General features: G+C 35.0%; 1 protein-coding gene across 1 annotated transcript; it reads left to right on the forward strand.

The window, feature by feature from the left end:
• Positions 1–532: 532 nt before the first annotated feature.
• LOC134236361 (uncharacterized) lies at positions 533–22,543 on the forward strand. Its single transcript, XM_062718526.1, has 11 exons — positions 533–630; positions 3,183–3,856; positions 4,111–4,422; positions 4,628–4,930; positions 5,941–6,219; positions 14,065–14,364; positions 14,455–14,505; positions 14,685–14,810; positions 15,042–15,269; positions 15,361–15,666; positions 17,946–22,543. Exons 2-11 carry the CDS (start codon positions 3,214–3,216, stop codon positions 22,541–22,543), a joined length of 7,146 nt encoding a protein of 2,381 aa, XP_062574510.1. The 5' UTR covers positions 533–630; positions 3,183–3,213.
• The last annotated feature ends 992 nt before the right edge of the window (positions 22,544–23,535 follow it).

Consider the following 23,535-nt stretch of genomic DNA (forward strand, 5'->3'; position numbering starts at 1 on the left):
AATCTACCATATAGCCATTTTCCCGGGGGGGGGGGAAACTACTATATAGCCATGTTTCCGGGGGAAAGGTGGCTAGGGGGAAAGGCTACTATACAACACCGACCGGACCTTTAAACGAGGCGGACCAAATACATGTATTATGCGACACCGGCCCTTTATCCAAATTTTGCATTTAACTGAAATTCAGCTTTTTATTTGATAATTTCGCTTTTTATTAAATGATTTTGTTTTTACATGTACATGTATATGTCATTATAATTCAGTTACCTAAAGTTTCTTTTTTTTTATATATATGTACTTATTTTGTTTTTTTTATCTTTTATTCAGTTTTGGTTGTATTATCGGGCTTCCGTACCAATCACTTACTTTGTCTAAAAATAAAGACACGTTATAAACAGGACCATGAGTTTAAATTTAGAGTCCGTGCTTTCCAATGAATGCAATTTTTTTGTTTAGGTTAACTCCGATTATGCATTGATATGAACTTGATTTGTGCCTTTCAATAACGAAGATCGTAGAGGAATTTAGAGGACCAAGAATGCAGCATGTAAAGCCGACCAATACACGCTGACATCTTTATTAAAACATCTATTTGGAAATCTCCTCGTCAGCCATTTTTATTCATTGTTGGTAAGCCATTTTCTGCTTATTAGGTCTTTCCACCTTTCTGTTTCTTCTTTTTTATTATTTTTCCGCCGTGTGATTTTTTGTTTCAAGATTTATCGAAAAGATTTATAGTCCGTAAGATTGTACTCCGTAAAAGATTATTGCAGTTCACCCTGCGTAAATGAACCTTGACCGCTTTCGAAGTTATTGCCCCTTTTGAAAGAAATGCTTGTCATCGCTACTCCTTCGAAACCGTAAACCATAGAAGTATGAAACCTTTACCAATGTCTTTGACTAATTAAGGAGATTCTTCAATCTATTGCGAAAGCATTCGGTGACCCCTTCAATGAGTTATTGCCCCTGAAACTTTTTGAATCTAACAAATAATTAATTTTTTTAAAACGACAAGTTGTAGAGACATGGGACTATTTGCATAAGATTCATTGACCTTTGACCTTAAAATTCATGTAAAGGTCAAAGGTCAAGGTCATTCCAGAAATGAGAAATTTAGCTCTTTTTATATCTCTTTTGTCTTTCAACATATACTTAATGTCTATGCATCATTAGTATGTACTCTTAAAACTGTTTCAAAGATTTCCTTCTTGTCCCCTAACATTAACCCCTTTAAAAGTTATTTTCCCTTATGCGAGAAACCTTGTTATCGCTACTCCTCCGAAACCATAGACGGTAGAGACACCAAACCTTCACTAAGGTCCTCAGGGTCTTTAGGCCTAACTTCAGTATAAAAGTGCAAAAGCATCTGATGACCCCTTATATTAGTTATTGCCCTTCTTTGTACTTACTTTTAAACCTTATAACTTGAAAACTTTAAGTAATAGAAGCATGGGTTCATATGCACTGTGACCCTTGACCTTTGACCTTGAATATTTTTTCAAGGTCAAAGGTCATTCTTTTTTTTATTTTCATTTTTTTATGGTTTAAGAGAGTTTTCGTTTCTTTTTCATGGAATTTAATTTTTAGGAGTCAGATATGAAACAAATTTGAAATTCAAAGAAGGTGGAAAGACCTCTTATTGTTCTGTGAACAATAAGTCTCCTAGTTTGGATAGACGTTTTTTTCTACCAAACAATTACGTTAAATGGTCTGAACTAATAATACTATTTATATTGTTTATGATTTACTGTAAACATCGGAAATCATAATTAATTTTATCATATATTTGCTTTATGAGGGTAGCAATTTTCCCGGCTTGGGGTAAAAAGCTGAGTGGAGTGTAGTAGAGTCTGTGTTAATAATAACAGTACAGAAAGTTTGAGAATAAAATAATTGATTTTGCATGCAATTTCTACCCTGCACTGACATTTTTGGATTGTTTGTATACCAAGAATGAAACAAGAAACAAAAGAAATATATGTAGTCAAAAACTTTCATTAGGCCATAATAGAAATATTCCTAGATTCTCATCCCCACCCGCCTCGATTTTAAACCCCCGCCTCGTTTTTTTTTTATTTCTGTTTTTCTTCGTCTTAATTCTGATCACGATCGGTATTCATCTATCATTCTACTTTCGTTTTAAATCCCGCGAATGTTAGCATGACTTTTACAGCTGAAAAGATGGTAAATTTTGCTGTAATACACGCGTATATATTTGACTCAAGAGTCCTAAGTGGAAAAGATTGGTGATGATGTGAAGTAAGAGATAATGGAACCTTTACTATGACTTTTTATTCTGGTATTTAGAGAAAATTACACCGATTGACTAGGTCAATAAAAAATCTGAAAAATTGAAAAAATATAGAATAAAAGCCGCCCGCCCGCCCCGATTTTTATAAAAAAATCGGATGAGAATCAAGCAATTTATTTATTATGACCCAAACAGAGAATCACCTAGAAATGCTTTACTAAGTAATATTTTAACAACATTTAAACTAAGCTAGACTGTTTGACCCTATACGCCTATTGCAAACAAACAAAACTAGCATGGGGTATTGACACTTTAATATTAAACAGAGAAAAGGCACTGTACTGCACTGCACAACTGATGAAATAAGAAGCAAATGTAGCAGCTGTGTAGGGCGGGGTCATTTTATAATTCTTCTTTACATGAATTATTACAAAAGAAAAATATGATATTTTCTAAGCAAGAGAAGATACATGTTTCAAATGACTTTAGAGCATATAAGTGTAGGAATGGATCAATGTTTCCTTGGAGTCAAAAACGGATAATTCATATCAAAAAACAAGTAATCAATAGCGCTAATCATTTTAGAAAAAAACATCCTTCTCTTAGAGTGTTTCCTCTAAACTATTTTATACTGAACACAACATGCACACTATATACCCCCTTTTAATTTAAGTTATCATTATTAAAGCTTCTGATTTCTCACTGGTCTAATTTAATGGTTTAATTTACAAATTGTACATTTGTATTTATAATGTTAAATTATTTAAACAAAAGAATTCTCTCATTTGTAGCAAAGTCACATTGAACATATGACAATATTTTATAATGATACTGTATTCTAATTTGAATCATGCACATATTCCGATTAAAAAAAATAAATGTGAAAGAAAATCATGATGAGTATAAACATATTTTATCTATATATTTGCAGTTTATTGGGAAAACCATAAGATATTCCAAACATGGCATATGCTCATCTAACGTCGAATGAACAAAATTTTATTTATTATGGTTTGGCAACAGTAGAAGAAATTCCAAGAGTTTTGAGAATTCTTTTGGAAAGTCAAATTCCACCACGTAAATTATCCTCAGCGGTGCAAAAATGTTCCACAATAAACCTTCGTCAAGAGCAGCTCAATATAGTATGTCCAAAATCAGGAAAGAATCCAAACTATGACGTGTTTGATGTTACCTTACTTTACACCCTCCTTCGAAATTTATGTCCAGTATTAAGACCATCCCAAAAGTGGGGAGAAACACCTTCTTCCACGAATTTAACTGTAGGAGATGACATTGAAAGACTAAGAATCATTCGAAATGGCTCAATTGCGCATTCAAGTCAGTCTTCTATACCAGATTTAGAATTCAAAAATCTATGGACAGAACTAGAAAACATTTGCAAAAGAATGGAAATCCATACGAAAAACATCCCTTGCCATACAATTTATAAAAGTGGATTATCAAATGTTTTAAAAAAAGATCTGGGTTCTAAATCATTGGAAGACTATCAGTCATTGATAGCATCGAATTGTCACAATGTTGCTGAAAAAATTGAGGAGCTTTCCAATCAAATGCAAACTCTCGTTTCTCTACATAAAAAAGAGGGTAATTATTTTATCTAATAAACATTAGAGGTATTAAAAATGCACATGTTTTCATCATTTACCGTCTGTTGAGGCAGATTTATTATGTTAAAGTAAAAATAATCATTTTTAAAAGAAATAAAAATATTTTTGTTAGGTGGATTGTTAAATTCCTACTTTAAGAATAAAATAATTTCCATCTTAATGAAATTGATTTACAATAACCTCGAATTAAATGACAATTTAAATTAATAACATATTATTTCTTGTGTAAAGTATTCAAAAATCCTAAAATAAATGGACCCAATACCATCCAATGTGGAAGTAAAGCAGAAATATACCTTGAATTCGATTCTGGACCTTCGGAGTGCTCAGTAGACCTCAAATGTGTTCGCTGGATGAAAAGGAAAAAACAGGAATGTAAAGAAATCGATATAACAGATGAAGCTTACAGAGGTAGTTCAAGTCATAAACTAGTCATTTGTGAAGTTTCTCCTGATGACGAAGGTGAATATCAAGCTATCGTCGGTACTGACTTGAGGAGTGTTTGTATTCATACCAACAAAATCATTCTGGAAGTTACAGGAAGTAAGATTTTTACAAGTAGGATAAGCTTATTTCTCATGTAAATTCCATAGCAATTGTATATTAATTATTTTAAAAGTATTTAACATATACACACAATTATTCGAGCAAAAAACCATGTTGCAAAAAAATATGTTTTATCTGCAAATGTTTTGAAACAAAAACTTTTCTTTTTCATACTGCTGTTATGTTTTTTTTTATTCACAAGGCAAACCCAGTGTTCAAATATCATGCCCTCGATCGACACATTTTGGAAATTCTGCGGAAATATTTGCACGTATTCAATCTGATCTCCCAGTACTCCATTTGAAATGGCAAACTGTCCTTGGAGAAAAAGTTAGTGACATCAATGTAGACCTCCCGAAGTTTCAAGGCAGTGTACTGAAATTCCCTGAGTCAAAGCTTGTCATCAACAATGCCGCATTTGAAGACGGGCACCAATATCAGTTCTTTGTTTCAAACGCTATGGGAGAAAGCATAAGTCAACCTTTGCTTTTGCACATCAGTGGTTGTATGTTTATCTTTGAATTCTACTTTATGTTTTTATGATTTCGATTTTATTGACAAATTATATGCTTTTTAGCTGACCTGAGCCTAAGGCTCAAGTGAGTTTTTCAAACGAAAACTTTTTTTACGTCGTCTGTCCGTCTGTCTGTATATTTTTTTCACATTTTTGACTTCTTCTCAAGAGCCACTGGTCCAATTTTAACCAGATCAAAGCATCCGTAGATGAAACGTAAAAACAAAGTTCCCTCAAAAGAGGAGAAAATCAAGAAAACAAAAAGGGGGTTATTAAAAATGTTATCAAGAACAACAGGGCAAGAAAGGCTGAAACGTTTGTGGAAGCATTCTGAGGTAATGCAGATTTTAAATTGTTCAAACCACGACCTCCATGGGAAGAGTTAGGTTGTAATAGGAATCCAAATTTTACATTTATTTGAAATGTATAGGAAAATTCTTGAAAGAAATTGCCCCAAGAACCACTGTACCAGAAGAGCTAAAACTCAAGTGAAAGCATCCTGGGGTAGCGGAGATCATTAACTGTTCAAACCTTGACCCTAAAGAAAAGAGTGGCGCTGCAATAGGATATCCAAGTTTTACATGGAAATGTATAGGAAGAATCTTGAAAATCTTTTTCTCAAGGAATACTGGACTAGAAAATCATGACCCCCTGGGGCAGGGCGGAGAAAAAAAAAGAAATCCAAGATTTACACAAAAATGTAAACGTACAATCTTCTTCTTAAGAACCACCAGGCCAGAAAAGCTGAAACTAATGTGGAAGCATCCAAAGGTAATGCTAATTATAACTTGTCGAATTTGGGATCCGGTCAAGGAAATCATGGCCATATTAACTCAGATGAGCGATGTTGGCCATGGGTCTCTTGTATTATTTAAATCAAGAAAACTGAAATTGTAAACCCCAAAACTTGATATCTTTCTAATTATTATTTTATTTAACTCGATATCTTCTTAATTATTATTTTATTTAACTTGATATCTTCCTATTATTTTATTTAACAGCTCCTCCTTTAATATCAATTGGTTACAAAGCAAATTTACAGAAGAGGTCAATAAAGCTGCTTTGTGAAATCTCCTTGAGCGAAGATTCTCCTCCGTTGACCGACGTTCACTGGATAAAAAATACAAAGCGAATTACGCTAGACGGCAACAAATACATCAGTGGTAGTATGGCAGACCCATCCTTACTGATACTGAATGTGGACGACTCTGATGCTGGAAACTACCAGTGTGTCGCAACAAATATAGTTGGTACATCCGAGACTCAAGTTATCAGTCTAGGTAATAGATTTCCGCATAAAGACCCTTTCACAAATGGCGCACGAGCACTTTACAACACTTTGCAATCGGATAATTTAACCTTCGCACGAGCTCTCGCATACGTTGAACGGTGTCTCGCATTCATTGTTTGTGTTTAAGTGGTCGCATCAAGTCTCTTCAAAATAGTCAACATGCACACTATTCAGACGCGACCAAATGCGATCCAAATTATCGCAATTCATCGCTCAAAAATTAGTACGAACGTCTTACAACGTGTTATGTACTCGTAAGAGTGATGTACGAGGGCTGTTCGGAAATTATTGAGACAATTACATTTACTCTATAAAGGACGGAGATAATTTCATGAAAATTCATCAACATCTTATAAAGAACTTCTAAAGCACTTAAGCAAATTTTCTAATTCCTACGATAATTATATAAGTTTCTGAGAAGAAATAAATTTGCATATGTCTATCGACCCGGAGCAGCCTCGCTACGTCATTTAACGTTACGTTAGCCGTAGATTGTTTTGTATAATTATGAATCGATAGGGAAGCATTTAATACTCTTCCTTCTTTGTTATTACATATATAACACTGCTCCAGGTACCCCTGCTATTAGCACATTTATATACCATTGTAGAGAAAATATTTAATATTCGTAAAATATTTCTTGTTCTTATTAATTTTAAGTGTATGTCAAACGTATATGCCAATTTTTACTGAAAGACGTTCACAAGAAAGCAAAATATACACAATGTCTCAATAATTTTTGAACAACCCTCGTCGATTTTTAAAGATCGTAAGATGAATCGCAGCTGTCTTTGCGTGTGTTTTGCGACCATGAGACTGTTGCTCAACATGTCTCATGTAATCTTGCAAGGTTTTACTACCATTGCTTGATTTATCACCTTCAATTGCCATTCTTTGCAACAGGTAAATATACCGTGTATAATTATAAGCATCTTAACTCTGTCAACTGAAGAGCGTCGGAAACGGGTAGTATATATACCCGGCCCTCTGACTCGCACGAACATTCGTACTATGGAATGCATGGGCGCACGAGCACCGCCCGTCCAATCGTATTGTCGCACGTTCAATCGTCTGATTTTCTGATCAGTCTTGCAATCCTATCGCATTATCTTACAACAATCGCTTTCATTCTACAACAGTCGCATATAGACGCAAGATTTAATGCACAACAGTCCCTTTAAATCGTGAGAATTTCCTACGAACACTTTTTTCATATGCGATTATTTTAATTGGCAACAGTGTTTACGATCCTAAACAAAATTATTCGGTCGCGCAAATATTTTGTCGCTTCTGCTCGTGCGCCAATTTTGAAAGGGCCTTAAGATCTAAATTCTATATTTTAATTCGAATCATATACATTTCTAATCTCCCTGCATCCCGTCCTCTTTTAAGATCACCTAGCTGAGCAGAAAGCTTGAGTGATTTTTCGGATCACATTTTGTACTGCGTTGGACTATCCGTTTGTCTGCTTTAAACTTTTCACATTTTCGATTTCTTCTCCAGAACAACTGGGTCAATTTCACATTTGAAGTGAGCATTACTTGATGAATGGGATTCAGTTTTGCCCATGTGAAGGTCCAACCCTTTTTTCAAGGGGAGGTAATTAAGAAATAATGAAACTTTGGTGTCATGTTTTATAATCTTCCTCTTTGAAACAATGGGTAAGGCAAGATGAAAATAATGTGGAAGCATCCTCAGGTAGTTTAAATTCAAGTTTGTTCAAAATATGACCCCCGGTTGTATGGCGGAGCCACAATGGACGATCAAAGTTTTGCAAATAATATACAAGAAACATATTTTAAAATCTGAAGAAGAACCTAAAACCCATATTGGTCATTTTGATATGTACGCATCCTCAGTTAGTATAGATTTAAGTTTGCTTAAATCATGACCCCAGGAGGGGATGTAGGATTGGAAGACAATGGACCATTGAATTCAAAAAAATCTTTGATAAAAATTAACAGACCCTTGATTTAAAAGGAAACATCCTCAGGCTGTGTAGAAATAAGTTTTTCTCAAATCATGAAACCTGGGAGTACTGTTGTGCAACATTGAACGATCAAAGTTTAATATAAATGTTTATTGGATAAAACTGCCTCATGCGTCCTCCGGGGCACGGAGAGGATAAGTAAGTGAGTAATACTGGATAAAAAACTTTCAAAATCTTCTGAATATCAGCAAATGTATGATTGGTAAAATCTATATCAAAGCGTCCTCAGGTCATTTTAATTTTAATAAAGTTTGTTCAAATCATAACCCATGGGAGTAGGGGGATACAATGTAAGATCAAAGCTTAAACAATCTATTGATGTTGATCAACAAATCTATGATTAGCCATGTTTTAAGGAAGCATCCTCAGGTTGTTAAGATTCAAATTTGTTCAAATCAGGATCCCTGGTGGTAGGACACGGCCACAATGGAAAATCAAAGTTTTACCCGTACAAAGGAATACATAGGGAAAAAACATTAAATATCTTCTTCTGAGCGCCGTAGGGATTCGGGTTAGAATAGGTCCTCATTACCTCCTTGTTTGTCGTAAAAGACGACATCCTTCGGATGAGACCGTATAAACCGAGGCCCCGTGTCAAAGCAGGTGTCGCACGATAAAGATCCCTCCCTGCTCAATGGCTCTGAGTGCCGAGCATAGGCCTAAATTTGCAGCTCTTCACCGGCAATGGTGACGTCTCCATATCAGTGAAATATTCTAGAGAGAGACGTTAAACAGTATACAATCAATGAATCAATCTTCTTCTGAGGAAGGATATGGGAATAACGAACAGTATTCAATCTCAACGTCCATTTAACAAATATACAAAATAAGAGCAGAGGAAACACGGACCTCCGAAACATCAGAAGTGGGATCAGGTGCCATGGAGGAGTGAGCATCCCCTGCCGACCGGTCACACCCGCCATGTGCTCGTTGTCATGATCAGGAAATAAAAATTAAACAAATATGCAAAATAAGAGCAGAGCAAACACGGACCTCGAATAATTACATCAATAAAGCCATGATTTATCATATATTAAAGGAAGAATCCTCAGGTAGTGTATATACAAATTTGTTGAAATCATGACACCCGCGAGCATGGCCAAAATGAAAGTTTAAACTTATAGGGAAAAAGTCACAGTAAGTTAACGAAATACGTAAGCATTTTTAAATGGACATTCAGGGCAACTGATGCATTTGAGGTTTTTGTTTTTGTTTTTTGTACTATGGCGCAATTAATATGACCTCCTTGCAATATAATTAGATAAAATAGTTCTAACTTAAAGCTTGAATTGGCATTTTTTATTCAAGGACGATGTATTTGAAACATTTTTAGAATACGATGATAGAATCCAGGACAGTTAATAATTAAATAAGTAATTTAAGACCAGAATAGAACATTTCACAGCACAATTACTCTATATGCAGACTGTATGTAAAAATTGATATGCAAATTTAACAATTCTGAATACTTTGAAAGATATAAAATTGATCTTCTTCTTCTAACCTTCCGCCACAAAATATAGTTATTCACTAAATGTTTTCTGTATGGAATGAAACATATGGAGGTAACGAACAGTATTCAAGATCAAAAGTCCATAAAACAATACAAAACAGTAGAGCAAACTTAGAACCCCAAGACTTCAGAGGAGACATGGAGGAGTTAGCATCCCCTGCCGACCGGTCACACCCGTCGTGTGCTCCTTGTCATGATCAGATAAAAACGGAAAAAAGCCGTAATCGGTTCAGTGTATAAATAATGGACTAACAACTATATGAAATCAGGGGTTATTAATGGAAAATCCTTAAAAGCATTATAGAATCCAACTTAATTGTAAGAACTTAAACATTATGTAGATATTATACAATTATGGAATGGGTACGAGGGAAATAGCAAATTTATAGTTCTCTAGGAAGAAAACTATTACCCGAGGCGGTGAATTTGCTATTTAATTTTATATAGAGTAATTATTGTAGAGGTATGATAATAGAAAATGTCATACAAATAGAAAATAATGTTTGATTAAATGAATAAACTGCCATAATTCTTATTTTATATCATTTTCTTAAAACATATGTGCAGCTCTGCATTGCTGGAAAATTAATAAGGAATCTATTTTTTTCATTTTGCTTCTTGATCCTAATATATTCTTAAAGGTTTCTTCATTGCGCCGAAAAGCATGCCACCTTATTTGACTATTTTTACCTAAAATGAGCTTATCTGATCAGTTGCCCGTCCGTTACTCCATCCTTATGTTAACTTTTCATTTTTTTTTCAATTTCTCAAAAAAAAAACCACAAAAAAAACACAAAAAAACTAGTACAACACATCTTTTGGTGAAGTTTCAAGTATTAAAATAAAGGACAATTCCCCTTGCAAGGGAAGATCATCAAGTAAAGACAAAAATAAGGTGGGTTATCAGTCATTAAAACTCTTCTTAAGAACCTGTTGGCCAGAAAAACCGAAAGTTATGTGTAAGCAGTGAGTCGTGTATATTCTAAATTGTTCAATTCATGTTCGCCGAGATACATTGTAGGACGGTTCCACAACAAGGAATCATAACTTTATGTTAGAATCTATAGGAAAAATCTCCTTCTCAAGAACAACTGAGCCCGGAAAGCTGAAATTTATGTGGAAATACCCTTGGGTAGTGTATTTTTTAAATTTTAAAACCATAACCCCTAAAGGTAGGATAGAGCCACAATACAAAATCCAAGTTTTTCCTTCAATTATATAAAAAAATTTTTAAAAATCTTCTCCCTTAGAAGTTAAAATATTTCTCATTAATACACAAAAAGATTTCCACTCTTCTTTAGTATAAGAATAAAGTTAAAATTTGTGAAAGTACAAGAATGTGCATCAAACCCATAGCATTAAATGAAATAAGACTTTCAATTAATTTTTGTGTGAAACGCTATTGAAATATACTAGCGGAAAAAAGAAACTGTGCATTATAATATTTAGTAAAAAAATTATATATTTATTGTTTATATTAATACAATGTAAACAACCGATAAAGGTGATGGTTCTTAACAATATCGGATAATACCCGACTCAGTTGCACGGACTTTTCATGGTTAGTGAGCACGTTTTGTTTATTGACGTGTTCGTATGCAGGGGTTTTACTGGCCAAAATTGTTTTGAGAAAAAACTGTATAACGTTTATTTAGACTCTATTCGTTTAGGAAAGCACTTTAGTTTTGACCAAATTTACTATTCTGTCATGCCACGACTCAGCGAAAACCAACGTAATATTGCTGTTGGAATGCTTCAAGCAGGAATGGCACAAAATATTGTAGCAGGACACTTTGGAGTTCATCGGAACACCATCCAGTCATTATGGAGACGTTTTCATCAATCTGGTAATACTCGGGATCGACCACGTTCTGGGCGTCCTCGCGTGACGTCGCGTCGACAGGACAACCACATTAGACTCGTGCACCTGAGAAATTGTTTCCAGACTGCAAGTTTGACTGCTCGAAGCATTCCTGGACTTCGACCAATCAGTCCAAGAACTGTGCGAAATCGTCTGCGAGAGCGCAACATCCGACCAAGACGTCCAGCTGTGCGCCCAGTACTGCTACAACGTCATCGTACCGCTAGGCTAGCGTGGTGCAGACGACATCTACGATTCAGAATACAAGATTGGGCCAATATTCTGTTTACTGATGAATCCAGATTTCATTTGGATAGCAGTGACGGCCGTTGTAGAGTGTATCGTCGCACTGGGGAGCGGTACCAGGACGCTTGTGTTGTGCAACGGCGACAATTCGGTGGAGGTAGCGTAATGGTGTGGGGTGGAATCACAGCACGTGGAAGAACCCATCTACAAATTGTCAATGGAAATCTCACCGGCGTACGTAATTTAGATGAAATTATTCAGCGACATGTGATACCCTTCATACAGAGACAACAAAATCACATCACTCTTCAGCAAGACAACGCAAGGCAACATGTTGCCCGTGTAGTCAGGGATGTTTTTGTTCAACAGAATGTCGATGTCTTGCCTTGGCCAGCTGTTTCTCCCGATTTATCGCCTATCGAGCACGTTTGGGATGAAATGGAACGACGTCTACGCCGTTTGCCAAATCAGCCAATGACGTTGGCTGATTTAGGTCAGGCCTTAACCAACATCTGGAACAACATCCCTCAAGCATTTCTGAACACTTCAGTTGCATCAATGAGGCGCCGGTGTCAAGCATGTGTGAATGCAAATGGTGGTCACACGCGTTATTAACTTTGTTAATTCAAGTTTGAATACCAGTGTCTTTCAAGTGTGCTCAAATTGACGTTAGTTGACGTTAACTTTTATGGATTAGGTAATGTTGTAACGAATACATTTGTTATAAGAATTACAAAAATAAAATTTGTTCATTGTTATTTTTTGTATTTCTTTTCATAATAAATATTATGCACAGTTTCTTTTTTCCGTTAGTATATATAATTCGTGATATTATACAGAAAATATTAACTTCAAATGTGTGACCATATAGCTTTAAAAGGACAGAGTAAAGTTTGGTGCGAATATGATGTAGACATAACTCTTGATTTACATAAGGTAGTAATGAATCAAAAGAGACGTTGTATATTGAAGGTTTATTGTACGACCGATGCACATGAAAACGTTTACGTCTCTGTGTATGGTTTATGAGTCCCATCACATTTACATTATTTCACTATGGGCTGGAAATATTTCCAATACTATCGACAATGTCATTACATCAATAGGGAAAGAATGCCCCTATTTTTGTAATCCGAAATTCTTCTCGATGTTTACGGAAAGTGTACTCAGCAATGGTGTATCAGTGTGGTGATAAATCTTTCCGAGAATTCTAACATTCATAGACAAAATAGAATACTCCGGTATATTAAAATATATAAAAGCTGTTGACCACCATGATTTATTTGAAATCGATTTAGCACAATGGCTCATTCTGTAAAATCAAATTCTCGATAAATATATTTTTATTCGGGGGTATATAAGATGTGTATAAGAAATGTCTATGAAAATCTTCTCAAGAACCATATGGTCAGAAAAAGTGCAACCATTTTGGGGTAGTGTAGAATATGAATAGTTAGGATAAAAATCACAACCCCAGGGGCCACAATATGGAATACGAATTTTACATTGTAATATATAGGTAAACTTTATTTCTTCTTCTCAAATACAACATGTTCAGGGAAGCTGAAACTTAAGTGAAAGCATCCTGAAGTAGTGTGCAGTATTATGATCCCTGGGAGAGGGGCGCGACAACAACAAGGAATCCGAGTTTTACATTGAAATACAGTGGGCCCTCAGATATCCGGATGGTTGTTTATCCGGACGACTTTTCGGCGTGACGAAATTTTCAAATGTTATGTTGTCTTGTTTAACTGGTGCTTCAGGTATTCGGACGCTTCACATATCCGGATAAATAATTAGGAACAAAAGCGTCCGGATAAATGAGGCTTCATTGTATATAAGAAAAATCTTTGAGAAGATTCTCAAGAACCACTGGGCCAGAAAAGCTAAAACTTGTATGCAAGCGTTCTAGCTAAGTGAAGATTCTGAATTGGTAAAAGTTTTGCAATGTTGGGGGTTGGGGATCTGTTAAAGAACTGTATGGTCATGGGTATTCAGGTGATCTATGTGACCCGTTGTCCTCTTCTTTTGATTATCGTAATCGAACACTTTTGATTCGTCGAAGACATTTTAAGCAATTTTGCCAGGAAAGTAAATTTACACAATTGATTGAGAATCAATAATTGCATAAAAAATGTTGAAACAATTTCATATATTAAAGAACATGTATGAAAAGTGCTATAAGATTTAACGAATTTTTTTCATATGAATCAATTTCTTTCAGAGCCTCCTGAAATACGCTATGTGAGCACATCCCAAAACAAAGAGAAAGACGTCTATTCAGTTGCAATAAGATCCATTCTGCCTGTTACAGTCGTTCAATGGTTTGAGGAACAGACAGAGGGCGAAAACACGCAATACCATCACGTAAATATTGACGATGACGTGTACATCGGAAGTTCCAGTTCATCTTCATTCCCAAAGTTAGTTATAAATAAAATTCACAAAGGCAAGACTTCTAGGGAGATATCCTACAAAATTATAGCGGAGAATTTTATAGGGCGGACGGAGTATGTAATGAAAGGTAAGATGCAATAAAACAAATCTCCATTACTATGATTTTAAAAAAAACTTCGGTTTTCCAGCCTTATAATTATTATTTTTGAATTTCCAGAAGATAAGGACAGAAAGAATGAACAGTCTTCTTTAGAGACTAATAGTGGAGGTAAATTATTATTATTATTTTCTTTCCTTGATGAGTGCTTTAAAATAGTTTATTTGTATACATAAATAATCATGAAATGCATACACTATTAAAAGCACGCTTTTATGTAATTTTAGAGGGAAAAAGTAATATCTCTACATGTATGAATGTTATATTCGATTTTTATTTTTTTCAACCAGAGAGATTGCATAAATTGTACCAGAATGGCCCTACTCAAGTTCGATTTCTTCTCTTAAGTGACAGTCTTCGAAAATCATTGAAAGAAGAAGATCTTGATTTATTAAAATACTACTTAATTTGCCTGGGTACGATTTACCTAGATTTACCGACACTATTGTTTTGATTGTCAAATGAATAGCAATATTATCTTTTTTTTCAAAATCTGAACTGAAATATTATCATAAAGCTAGGCCTTTTTTGTTTACCATAAGTTGCCTAATGATATCCGATTGATACTTGAATACATCTTTATCATTTTGTATTTGATTTGATCAAAATAGAAACTATTACATATTATATTTTGTTGTATATTTTAGATTTGCCTGGTTACAGCAAAGTTGACAAAGCAAAGATTGATAATTTGGATACCATGCTGAAATTCTTTAAATATCTTTTGGCTGAAGGCTATTTTACCAGCACGGATGTCGTTATAATGCAGTTACTTTTACGATGCATTGAACGCTATGACTTGGAGGAGAAATGTGTTTCTTATGCAAAATCAAAATTACAAGCATTATGTTATTTTGCTGAAAGTGAGAAGCCAGGTATTTTTTTGTTTTGAAGTGTATATTTATTGTGCCAAAATATATTTGCCTATACTAGACAATTTTAGATATGAAAATCTTTATCTTGCAGTGAATGGATATACACATGTTCATTTTCACATTTCTGAAAATATTATAAACTACCCAGCTGAATATGCAGAAAAGATCAGGCAGATGATTGCAGAACTTGTTGGATGTCCCGAGGACTGTAATCAATGTTTACGCATTAATGGCATGCGCCCCTCTTCCAGTTTTACTCTTATCATCACAATGAGCGATGAATATGCAGAGAAACTGAAATCTTTGACTGCTGAACAGCTAGCTGCATTAGGAAGATATTCTGTGGACAGAATAACTTTTGCTGATTACACGATTTATATAGCAACAAATGAACAATGTAAGTAGAAAAATCATAGAATAGAATCTGCGAGTAAAGTACAGTTGAGAAATGTTCTAAATGCTTTTAATAATACAGGCCCCAAGACCATAAACTGAGAACAGTCAAAAGTCATTTGTTTTATTTGAAGTGTTTTGCACAATTGCAAAGATTTAAGCTAATGCTTCGGAATGAAACTGAAGATATTAAAATTCTATATCATGACTTAAGTCTTTTCTAAGTTTAAGATCTTGGAACCAGCCTGTCTTCAACTTGTTCATCATCTTTTGAGAATCCAATTCGCAGTGTAGTTAAGGTGTATCATTGAAATATCATCGGTGGGGCCTTTGTCCATCTGGAGTCTAGGGTTAAAACCCTGTCAATCTCATATTGGATACTCTGCTTCCATCACAACCCGGGATTTCTGCCATTTAGCATAAAAGAGCATATAGCATTCACTGAAATTGAGGAGATACCGGGATTCTTGGTATTTCCGAGCGGATATGTCAAAGGGAACAACTCCTGCAATCCATGATTTTTATTTATGCAAAATTACTTTTGGCCATTAAAATTCCCTTTCAAATATAGGAGGGCCTTTCCTGACCCATCTTGATCTGCGCGGCTGATTATTACAACTTACAACATAAATATTTTCACATCTTATTGAAATAAGCCAATCAAAAATATAGTAATTTTACAAAAATCGCGCGTTTAGAAACTTATCGCACCTGTATAAAATGCAACCAAGACAGTCACTTTTCAGCTTTCCACTGAAGATGTGTCTGCCCCCGCTGCCTGTTTTATGCCTTAATCCGTGCATCAGATACCCAATTTATTATTCCTTTAAAATTTGCAATAACTACTTATAATTTTATTTTGAAATTTTAATTACAATAGTCCTTTCTTCCAACATTTATAGATTTCCGAATGCAATTTTTAAACTTTTGTATAATATTTAAATGTACATGTAATATGTTGTAGCTAATTTTTACCAGCACCTAAACTCTGGTCAATTTAACCCTATTGGTTATCTTCCGATAAAAAAAATAAAAAAATAAACATCGACATTTTAATGAATAAATTTCTTAGAACCATTTAGGTTATAAGGTCAACCCTAGTAACCAACACTTACATTTATTCTTATCTTCAGAACTCGCATCTGTTATCTCTCTCCCCGCAAAATAGTGCCAATACATACATTGAATACATATATATATATATATATATATATATATATATATATATATATATATATATATATATATATATATATATATATATATATATATATATTAGACTGGACAGAATTTAGACCAGTCATAAATTTCTCTCTTGCAAAGGGCAAAACAAAGTTTAAAAATTATAAAAAATTTTCAACGCGCATTGGAGTTTCTGAAAAATGCTGGGATCCTATTTAGATTCTGTAATATCATTGTTAAAATCATGTTTGTATGACCGAATGTTTTTTTTTTTTGCTGGCCAACGGCTTAAAATATTGATCTTATTATTATAATCAAGATTTCATTTCAAGATTTTATTAGGATTGCAGCACTTTTAGATACCTGCATATTTTGTTGTTTTGTAAAAGCTAACTATGATCCATTGATATGAGTGTATGTCCTTGCACTAGATCGATTTATTAAGGTCCTCACAATACCCTCCGATGTACTTGCATACAGCATACAGCATTATCAATCAAACAGTAAATAAACGAAAAAATATTAATAAAATCGTGAAGAAGACATTGAATCCAAGTTAATGGCCTATAAAATATCTGGAAATAATATTTCATTTAATTATAAAATACATTTTTCGTGGAGAAAATATTACATGATTTGTCTCTCATTGCATACAAACTGCGTCAAGTTTTACAAAAGGACGTCACATTGACAATTGCAGTGACTTGTTTATAACTTATATGGAATTCAAATAACGACAAACAGCATTCGGTAGTAAGTTTTTATATAGTTTGATGGTTTCCTACAGGTTAAAATAGCAAATCACCTCATTTTGTGGTATTTTAAGAATTGTTGGTTTGTATGTCATAGTTCAGTTTTATCACACAAAAAAGGCTCCGCCCCCTTTTTGTAGCCTTACTTGTGCTGCGTTGTCAAATACCAACTTAATTTCTTTTTGCATTCTATACTTTTATGACATCTTTTTATATAGATAGACAAAATTTATAAAATTGTGAATTAATATGTATTTAGGTATATAACTTCATAGCAAGAAATTGAATCAAGCAATATTTCTGAGATATTTTTAGTGCATTTATTATTACGATTATCTGACCAATTTAGATTATCGTCAGAAGATGTTACAGAAATGGGAAATGGATGATAATTCCTACTATGAGACTGAGATATACAAAGAAGTTTTGGACCAGTTTCAGAGAAGAAACGTCATTGTCTTATTTGGAGTTCCTGGGTTAGGAAAAACTTCATTGATTCGTCATCTTGCTCTGCAGATGAAAGAAACATATGAAATAGTTCCAATTTCTCAGTTATCAGCAATTATCAATTTTGATTGTGATGTGAAATCTTATATATTTTTACTCAATGTTTCAATGGAAAACAGACTTTCTTCCGTTTTGTTCTCTGAGAATGTTTTTGCTTTTCTGGAAGGCACTAAATCAAGGATTTTAATTACATGTTCCGACAATGTAAATATGAGTACAGCTATTTTGCAATCTTTAGCAAAGAATCAGAGCTTCCACAATTTTCATTTGAACGATAAAGAAAAGCATGACATTCTACGAAGCTTTACCAAAAAAGCAAACATTCCAAAAATAGCATATGATGACATTTCTGATTTCAGTCATCCTTCTTTTCTATATTTATGTAGATTATTCTGTGCTAATCCTAAACTTAGAGTTTTTGAACAATCGTATTTCAAAAAACCTTGGTCATGCTTACGTCAAGAGCTCGACAGACTTCTTGAAAAACAAAATCTATACTATGTGTCCATGGTATTGTGTGTACTCCATGAAAACAAAATATCAGAGAGTATTCTTGAAAACAGCGGTATTTTAGATGACGTTTTTGATTCTTGCAGACTCAATAGATCTTACAAAATAGATGAAATTTTAGATTCCCTAGCAAGTTTACTTGGTTCTTATGTTACAAAGAAGGATTCTTACTTTGCTCTCTCTCATTCTTTATTGTTACATATTGTTACGACCCATTATTATCAGATATCCCCAGAAACAGTTATCAGACATGCCTCCACAACATTTCTAGTAAATGGATTTTCACCGAACGATGCTGGTGATGAGAATCGTTATGTTAATCCAGAAGGACGTTTCCTTAGATTACTAGCTGAGAGATTTTACAAAGAGATAGAAAATGGAAAACTATTTGTTTTCGAATCATGTCTTTTCTCTGATCGCGACTTTACCACATCCTTCATTCGACTATTGAAGTCAAAGCCATACTTGCAACTCAAAAGTACATATTTTCTCCCATGGCAATCAGAAAACGTTAATCTCGACTCCCACTCAGATCGATCAAGTATGTTTTTAAAATGCTTTTTGAACAATCCGGCTGATACAAATGCAGTATGCTATCTTGCTTATTACGGTCGTGTTAAAATTTTAGAATTTCTCCTTGATATTGCATTTCGACATGACGTATCAGTGAATTCAGGATCTTGCTTAGAAGTACAGGAAAAAGTTCTCTTATGTGCCTGTTACAGCGGAGAACGTGAGTTGATTGATTTAATTCTTAAAAACGATACAAAATTGCTACCACATATTTCCGAAAAGAAATATTCCCTCGGCAACAACTGTATTCCGATTGCATACGAAAATGACAATTGTAACAATATGAGAGCGTTTGAGACTGCTGTGATTTCTGAAAATGTAAACGTTCAATTCCTTGTCTCTGTTGCGATAAAGCTTGGTAGCCCTTCTGTGATTGAGGCATTTATAATGAATGGTATGGAATGTAATGCCTGTGATGAAGCAGGGAGGACACTTTTGCATGTTGCTTCAAAATCAGATACCCCCTGCATTATAGAGAAACTAGTTGAACACGGTGCTATATGTAACAAATGCGATAGTGCGGACAAATCACCTTTGCATGTTGCTTCTGAGGCAAGTCACCTGTCAGTAGTAGAGAAACTACTTGAGGTTGGTGCTGAGTGCAACAAGTGCGATAGTGACGGCAAGTCACCGTTATATGTTGCTACAAAATCAGGTCACCTGTCAGTAGTAGAGAAACTACTTGAGCATGGAGCTGACTGTAACAAATCCGATGATTTTGGCAGATCGCCGTTATATGTCGCTTCAGAATCAGGACAACTGTCAATAGTAGAGATTCTCATCGAATATGGTGCTGAGTGTAACAAATGTGATAGGTATGATAGAACACCGTTATATATTGCGTCTAAATTTGGCCATCTGTCGGTAGTGGAGAAACTAATTGAACATGGTGCTGCGCGTAATAAATGCGATACTACTAAGAAGACACCTTTACATATTGCTTGCAGATCTGGTAACTTGTCCATAGTAGAAAAACTACTTGAGCATGGTGCTGACTGTAACAAATGTGATTCATTTGGCAGATCACCGTTACATGTTGCTTCAGATTTAGGATACCTGTCAATAGTAGAGAAACTTATCCAACATGGTGCTGATTGTAATATATGCGATACATGTAAGACGTCACCCTTGCATATTGCTTCCAGATCTGGTCATCTATTAGTGATTGAAAAACTTATTGAATGTGGTGCTGATTGTAGTAAAGGTGATGCTTTTGGTAGATCACCATTATATATTGCCTCAGAAGTTGGTCAGCTGTCGGTTGTAGATAAATTAATCAGACATGGTGTTGAGTGTATCACAATCAATGATGAAGAGCATTCACCATTGCATGTTGCTTCAGAATTGGGTCATACGTCAATAGTAGAAAAACTACTTGAACAAGGAGCTGACTGTAGCAAATGTGATACCTATGGTCAGTCACCATTATATATAGCTTCAAAATCAGGACACCTCTCAGTGGTAGAAAAGCTAATTGAATGTGGGGCAAATTTGAACAAGTGCGATAGAGACGGCAAGTCACCGTTATACATTTGTTCAAAATTGGGTCACTTTTTAGTAGTAGAGAAACTAATTGAGAATTTTGCGGAATGTAATAAGTGCGATAGTGATGGCAAGTCACCGTTATACGTTGCTTCAAAATCGGGACATCTGTCAGTTGTAGAGAAACTTATTGAATATGGAGCTGATTGTAACAAGTGCGATAATGAGGGCAAGTCACCGTTATATGTTGCTTTAGAGTCAGGTCACCTGTTAGTTGTAGAGAAACTACTTGAACATGGCGCTGACTGTAACAATTGCGATAATTGTGGCAGGTCACCGTTATATGTTTCTTCAAAATCAGGCTATCTGCCAGTGGTGGAGAAACTAATTAAGCATGGTGCTGAATGTAACAAGAACGATATTTATGGTAAGTCACCGTTATACGTTGCTTCTGAGTCAGGACACCTGACAATAGTAGAGAAACTACTTGAACATGGCGCTGAGTGTAACGAGCGCAATAAACGTGGCATGTTACTGTTATATCTTTTGCTTTCAAAATCAGATGCTGAAAGTGACAACCGTTATATTTATGGCAAGTCACCGTTATACGTTGCTTCTGAGTCAGGTCACCTGTCAGTAGTAGAAACACTAATTGCGCATGGTGCTGAGTGTAACAAGTGCGATAGATATGGCAAGTCACCGTTATACGTTGCTTCTGAGTCAGGTCACCTGTCAGTAGTAGAAACACTAATTGCGCATGGTGCTGAGTGTAACAAGTGCGATAGAGATGGCAAGTCGCCGGTATATGTTGCTTCTGAGTTAGGCCACCTGTCAGTAGTAGAAAAACTTTTTGAGCATGGTGCTGAGTGTAACATGTGCGATCGAGATGGAAAGTCACCGTTATTTGTTGCTTCAAAGTCAGGCCACCTGTCAGTAGTAGAAAAACTTATTGAGCAGGGTGCAGAGTGTAACAAACTGGATAGAGCTTTCAAGTCACCAATTTATGTTGCTTCAAAATCGGGTCATGTGTCACTTGTAGGGAAACTTATTGAATATGGCGCTGATTCTAACAAATGCGATATTTATGGCAAGTCACCGTTATACGTTGCTTCTGAGTCAGGTCACCTGTCAATTGTAGAGAAACTACTTGAACATGGCGCTGAATGTAACAAATGCGATAGATATGGCAAGTCACCGTTATATGTTTCTTCAAAATCAGGTCATCTGACAGTGGTGGATAAACTAATTAAGAGCGGTGCTGAATGTGACAAGTGCGAAGGGAATGGCAAGTCACCGTTATACGCTGCTTCAAATTCAGGTCATCTGTCAGTTGTAGAAAAACTTATTGAGCAGGGTGTGGACTGCGGCATAAGCGACTGGAAAAACAGGTCACCATTATATGTAGCCGCAAAATCAGGTCATCTCTCAGTTGTAGAGAAACTTATTGAGCAGGGTGTGGAGTGTGACCAATGCGATTGGGAAAACAGGTCACCGCTATATGTTGCAGCTAAATCAAGACATCTATCAGTAGTAGAGATACTAACTGCAAATGGTGCTGATTGCAATAAATGCGATGAACGCGGTAATTCACCGTTAGATGTTGGTTTAGAATCAGGTCATCAAGTATTAGAGAAACTTTTTCAGAATACTGCTACATCTAAAAAAATATCTTTAACTGCATCTCTTAGAGCATTTTCCCAAGATTACCCTGATATTGAGTGTAATAGCAGCGACGATAGTGATATAGGCAGTGAGGCTGCAAACATTAAATATTCTGGTCATGAGGATTTGGACAGTGATGCATCAGATTTTGCAAATCGATTATCTCCAGCACATTCGAATTCTTCCATATCTTCAATTGCATCCATTTGTTAATTGCCTGACGTCACGGCGTCAGGCTGTATAAAGATTGATATTTGCTTAATCCGAAACTAATAGATCATACCTAGAGAGCTTGATTTTGTGCAAGCTGATTTACATTGGAATTCTTTACCTGCATTTTAAAAGGAACAGTTTTCAGAAAAAAAGAATGATACTACTGATAGAATATACTGTAGTGTTTACTTCATTTAATCTTTTTGCATGGAACGATTATTCTATGTGATTCAATGTTTCAACATGTCCGTGTATCTTTTTTTCTGCATTTCTATACTACTGGATCAGTCCATTTATGTTCTACTAAAGGGGTGAATCGCTCTTTTCGCGCCAAATGTCACTGCTTTCTTCGCGCCTTTTCCTTGGATTGTTCTATTGTATGAATGAGTGTTTTTTTTAAACTTCCATGGAATTAGAGTTTATCCTTTCAACCTCCTTCTGATGTTTCAGAAATTCTGTCTACAAATAATTGTTTTATCTCATTCTTTTAAACAGTATATCGTATAGTATATCAGTATACTGACATGCAACACTATAAAAGAAATGATTTTTAGAATTCTTTTCCCGATCCCGCGGTTGGGTTATTCTATAAATGGACTGGTCAAATAATAAACAACGCATTTCAACAAAGTCATGATCTCCAGATGATGAACAATTATATGTCTCTGTTCTGATGCACACGTAATAAATAAGAAACAAGTGCAAAATATTTTTATTTTCACACAGGTTTAGGTAGTGAATTTACTTATTTCATTCTCAATATATGATAGTGGAACTACCCTCCCCCTTTTAAGAAAAAAAAATTAACACACATAACTTCGGCTTCAGTGGAGAAAATACACTCCAACAAAATGTGTATTTAATTATATCCATCTTTTAGAATGGTAACATATTTTATAATAGGTGTAACAATATAAGTAGCTCGAAATCAATTAAATCCAAGGGCAGATCACTTCACTTGCATGCAGAAAACCCCACAGAATACCAACTCT

The sequence above is a fragment of the Saccostrea cucullata genome, unplaced genomic scaffold (genome assembly GCF_032062105.1).
Source record: "Saccostrea cucullata isolate Sc308-1 unplaced genomic scaffold, CSIRO_AGI_Scuc_v1 ctg3477, whole genome shotgun sequence".
Taxonomy (NCBI): Eukaryota; Metazoa; Mollusca; class Bivalvia; order Ostreida; family Ostreidae; genus Saccostrea; species Saccostrea cuccullata.

Bases quoted from the DNA above. Each gene is read 5' to 3' on its own strand.
- LOC134236361 (XM_062718526.1), top strand. From the start codon at position 3,214: ATGGCATATGCTCATCTAACGTCGAATGAACAAAATTTTATTTATTAT. The intron at 3,857-4,110 runs GTAATTATTTTA...TCTTGTGTAAAG, and splicing joins TTCTCTACATAAAAAAGAGG to TATTCAAAAATCCTAAAATA. The intron at 6,220-14,064 runs GTAATAGATTTC...AATTTCTTTCAG, and splicing joins GACTCAAGTTATCAGTCTAG to AGCCTCCTGAAATACGCTAT.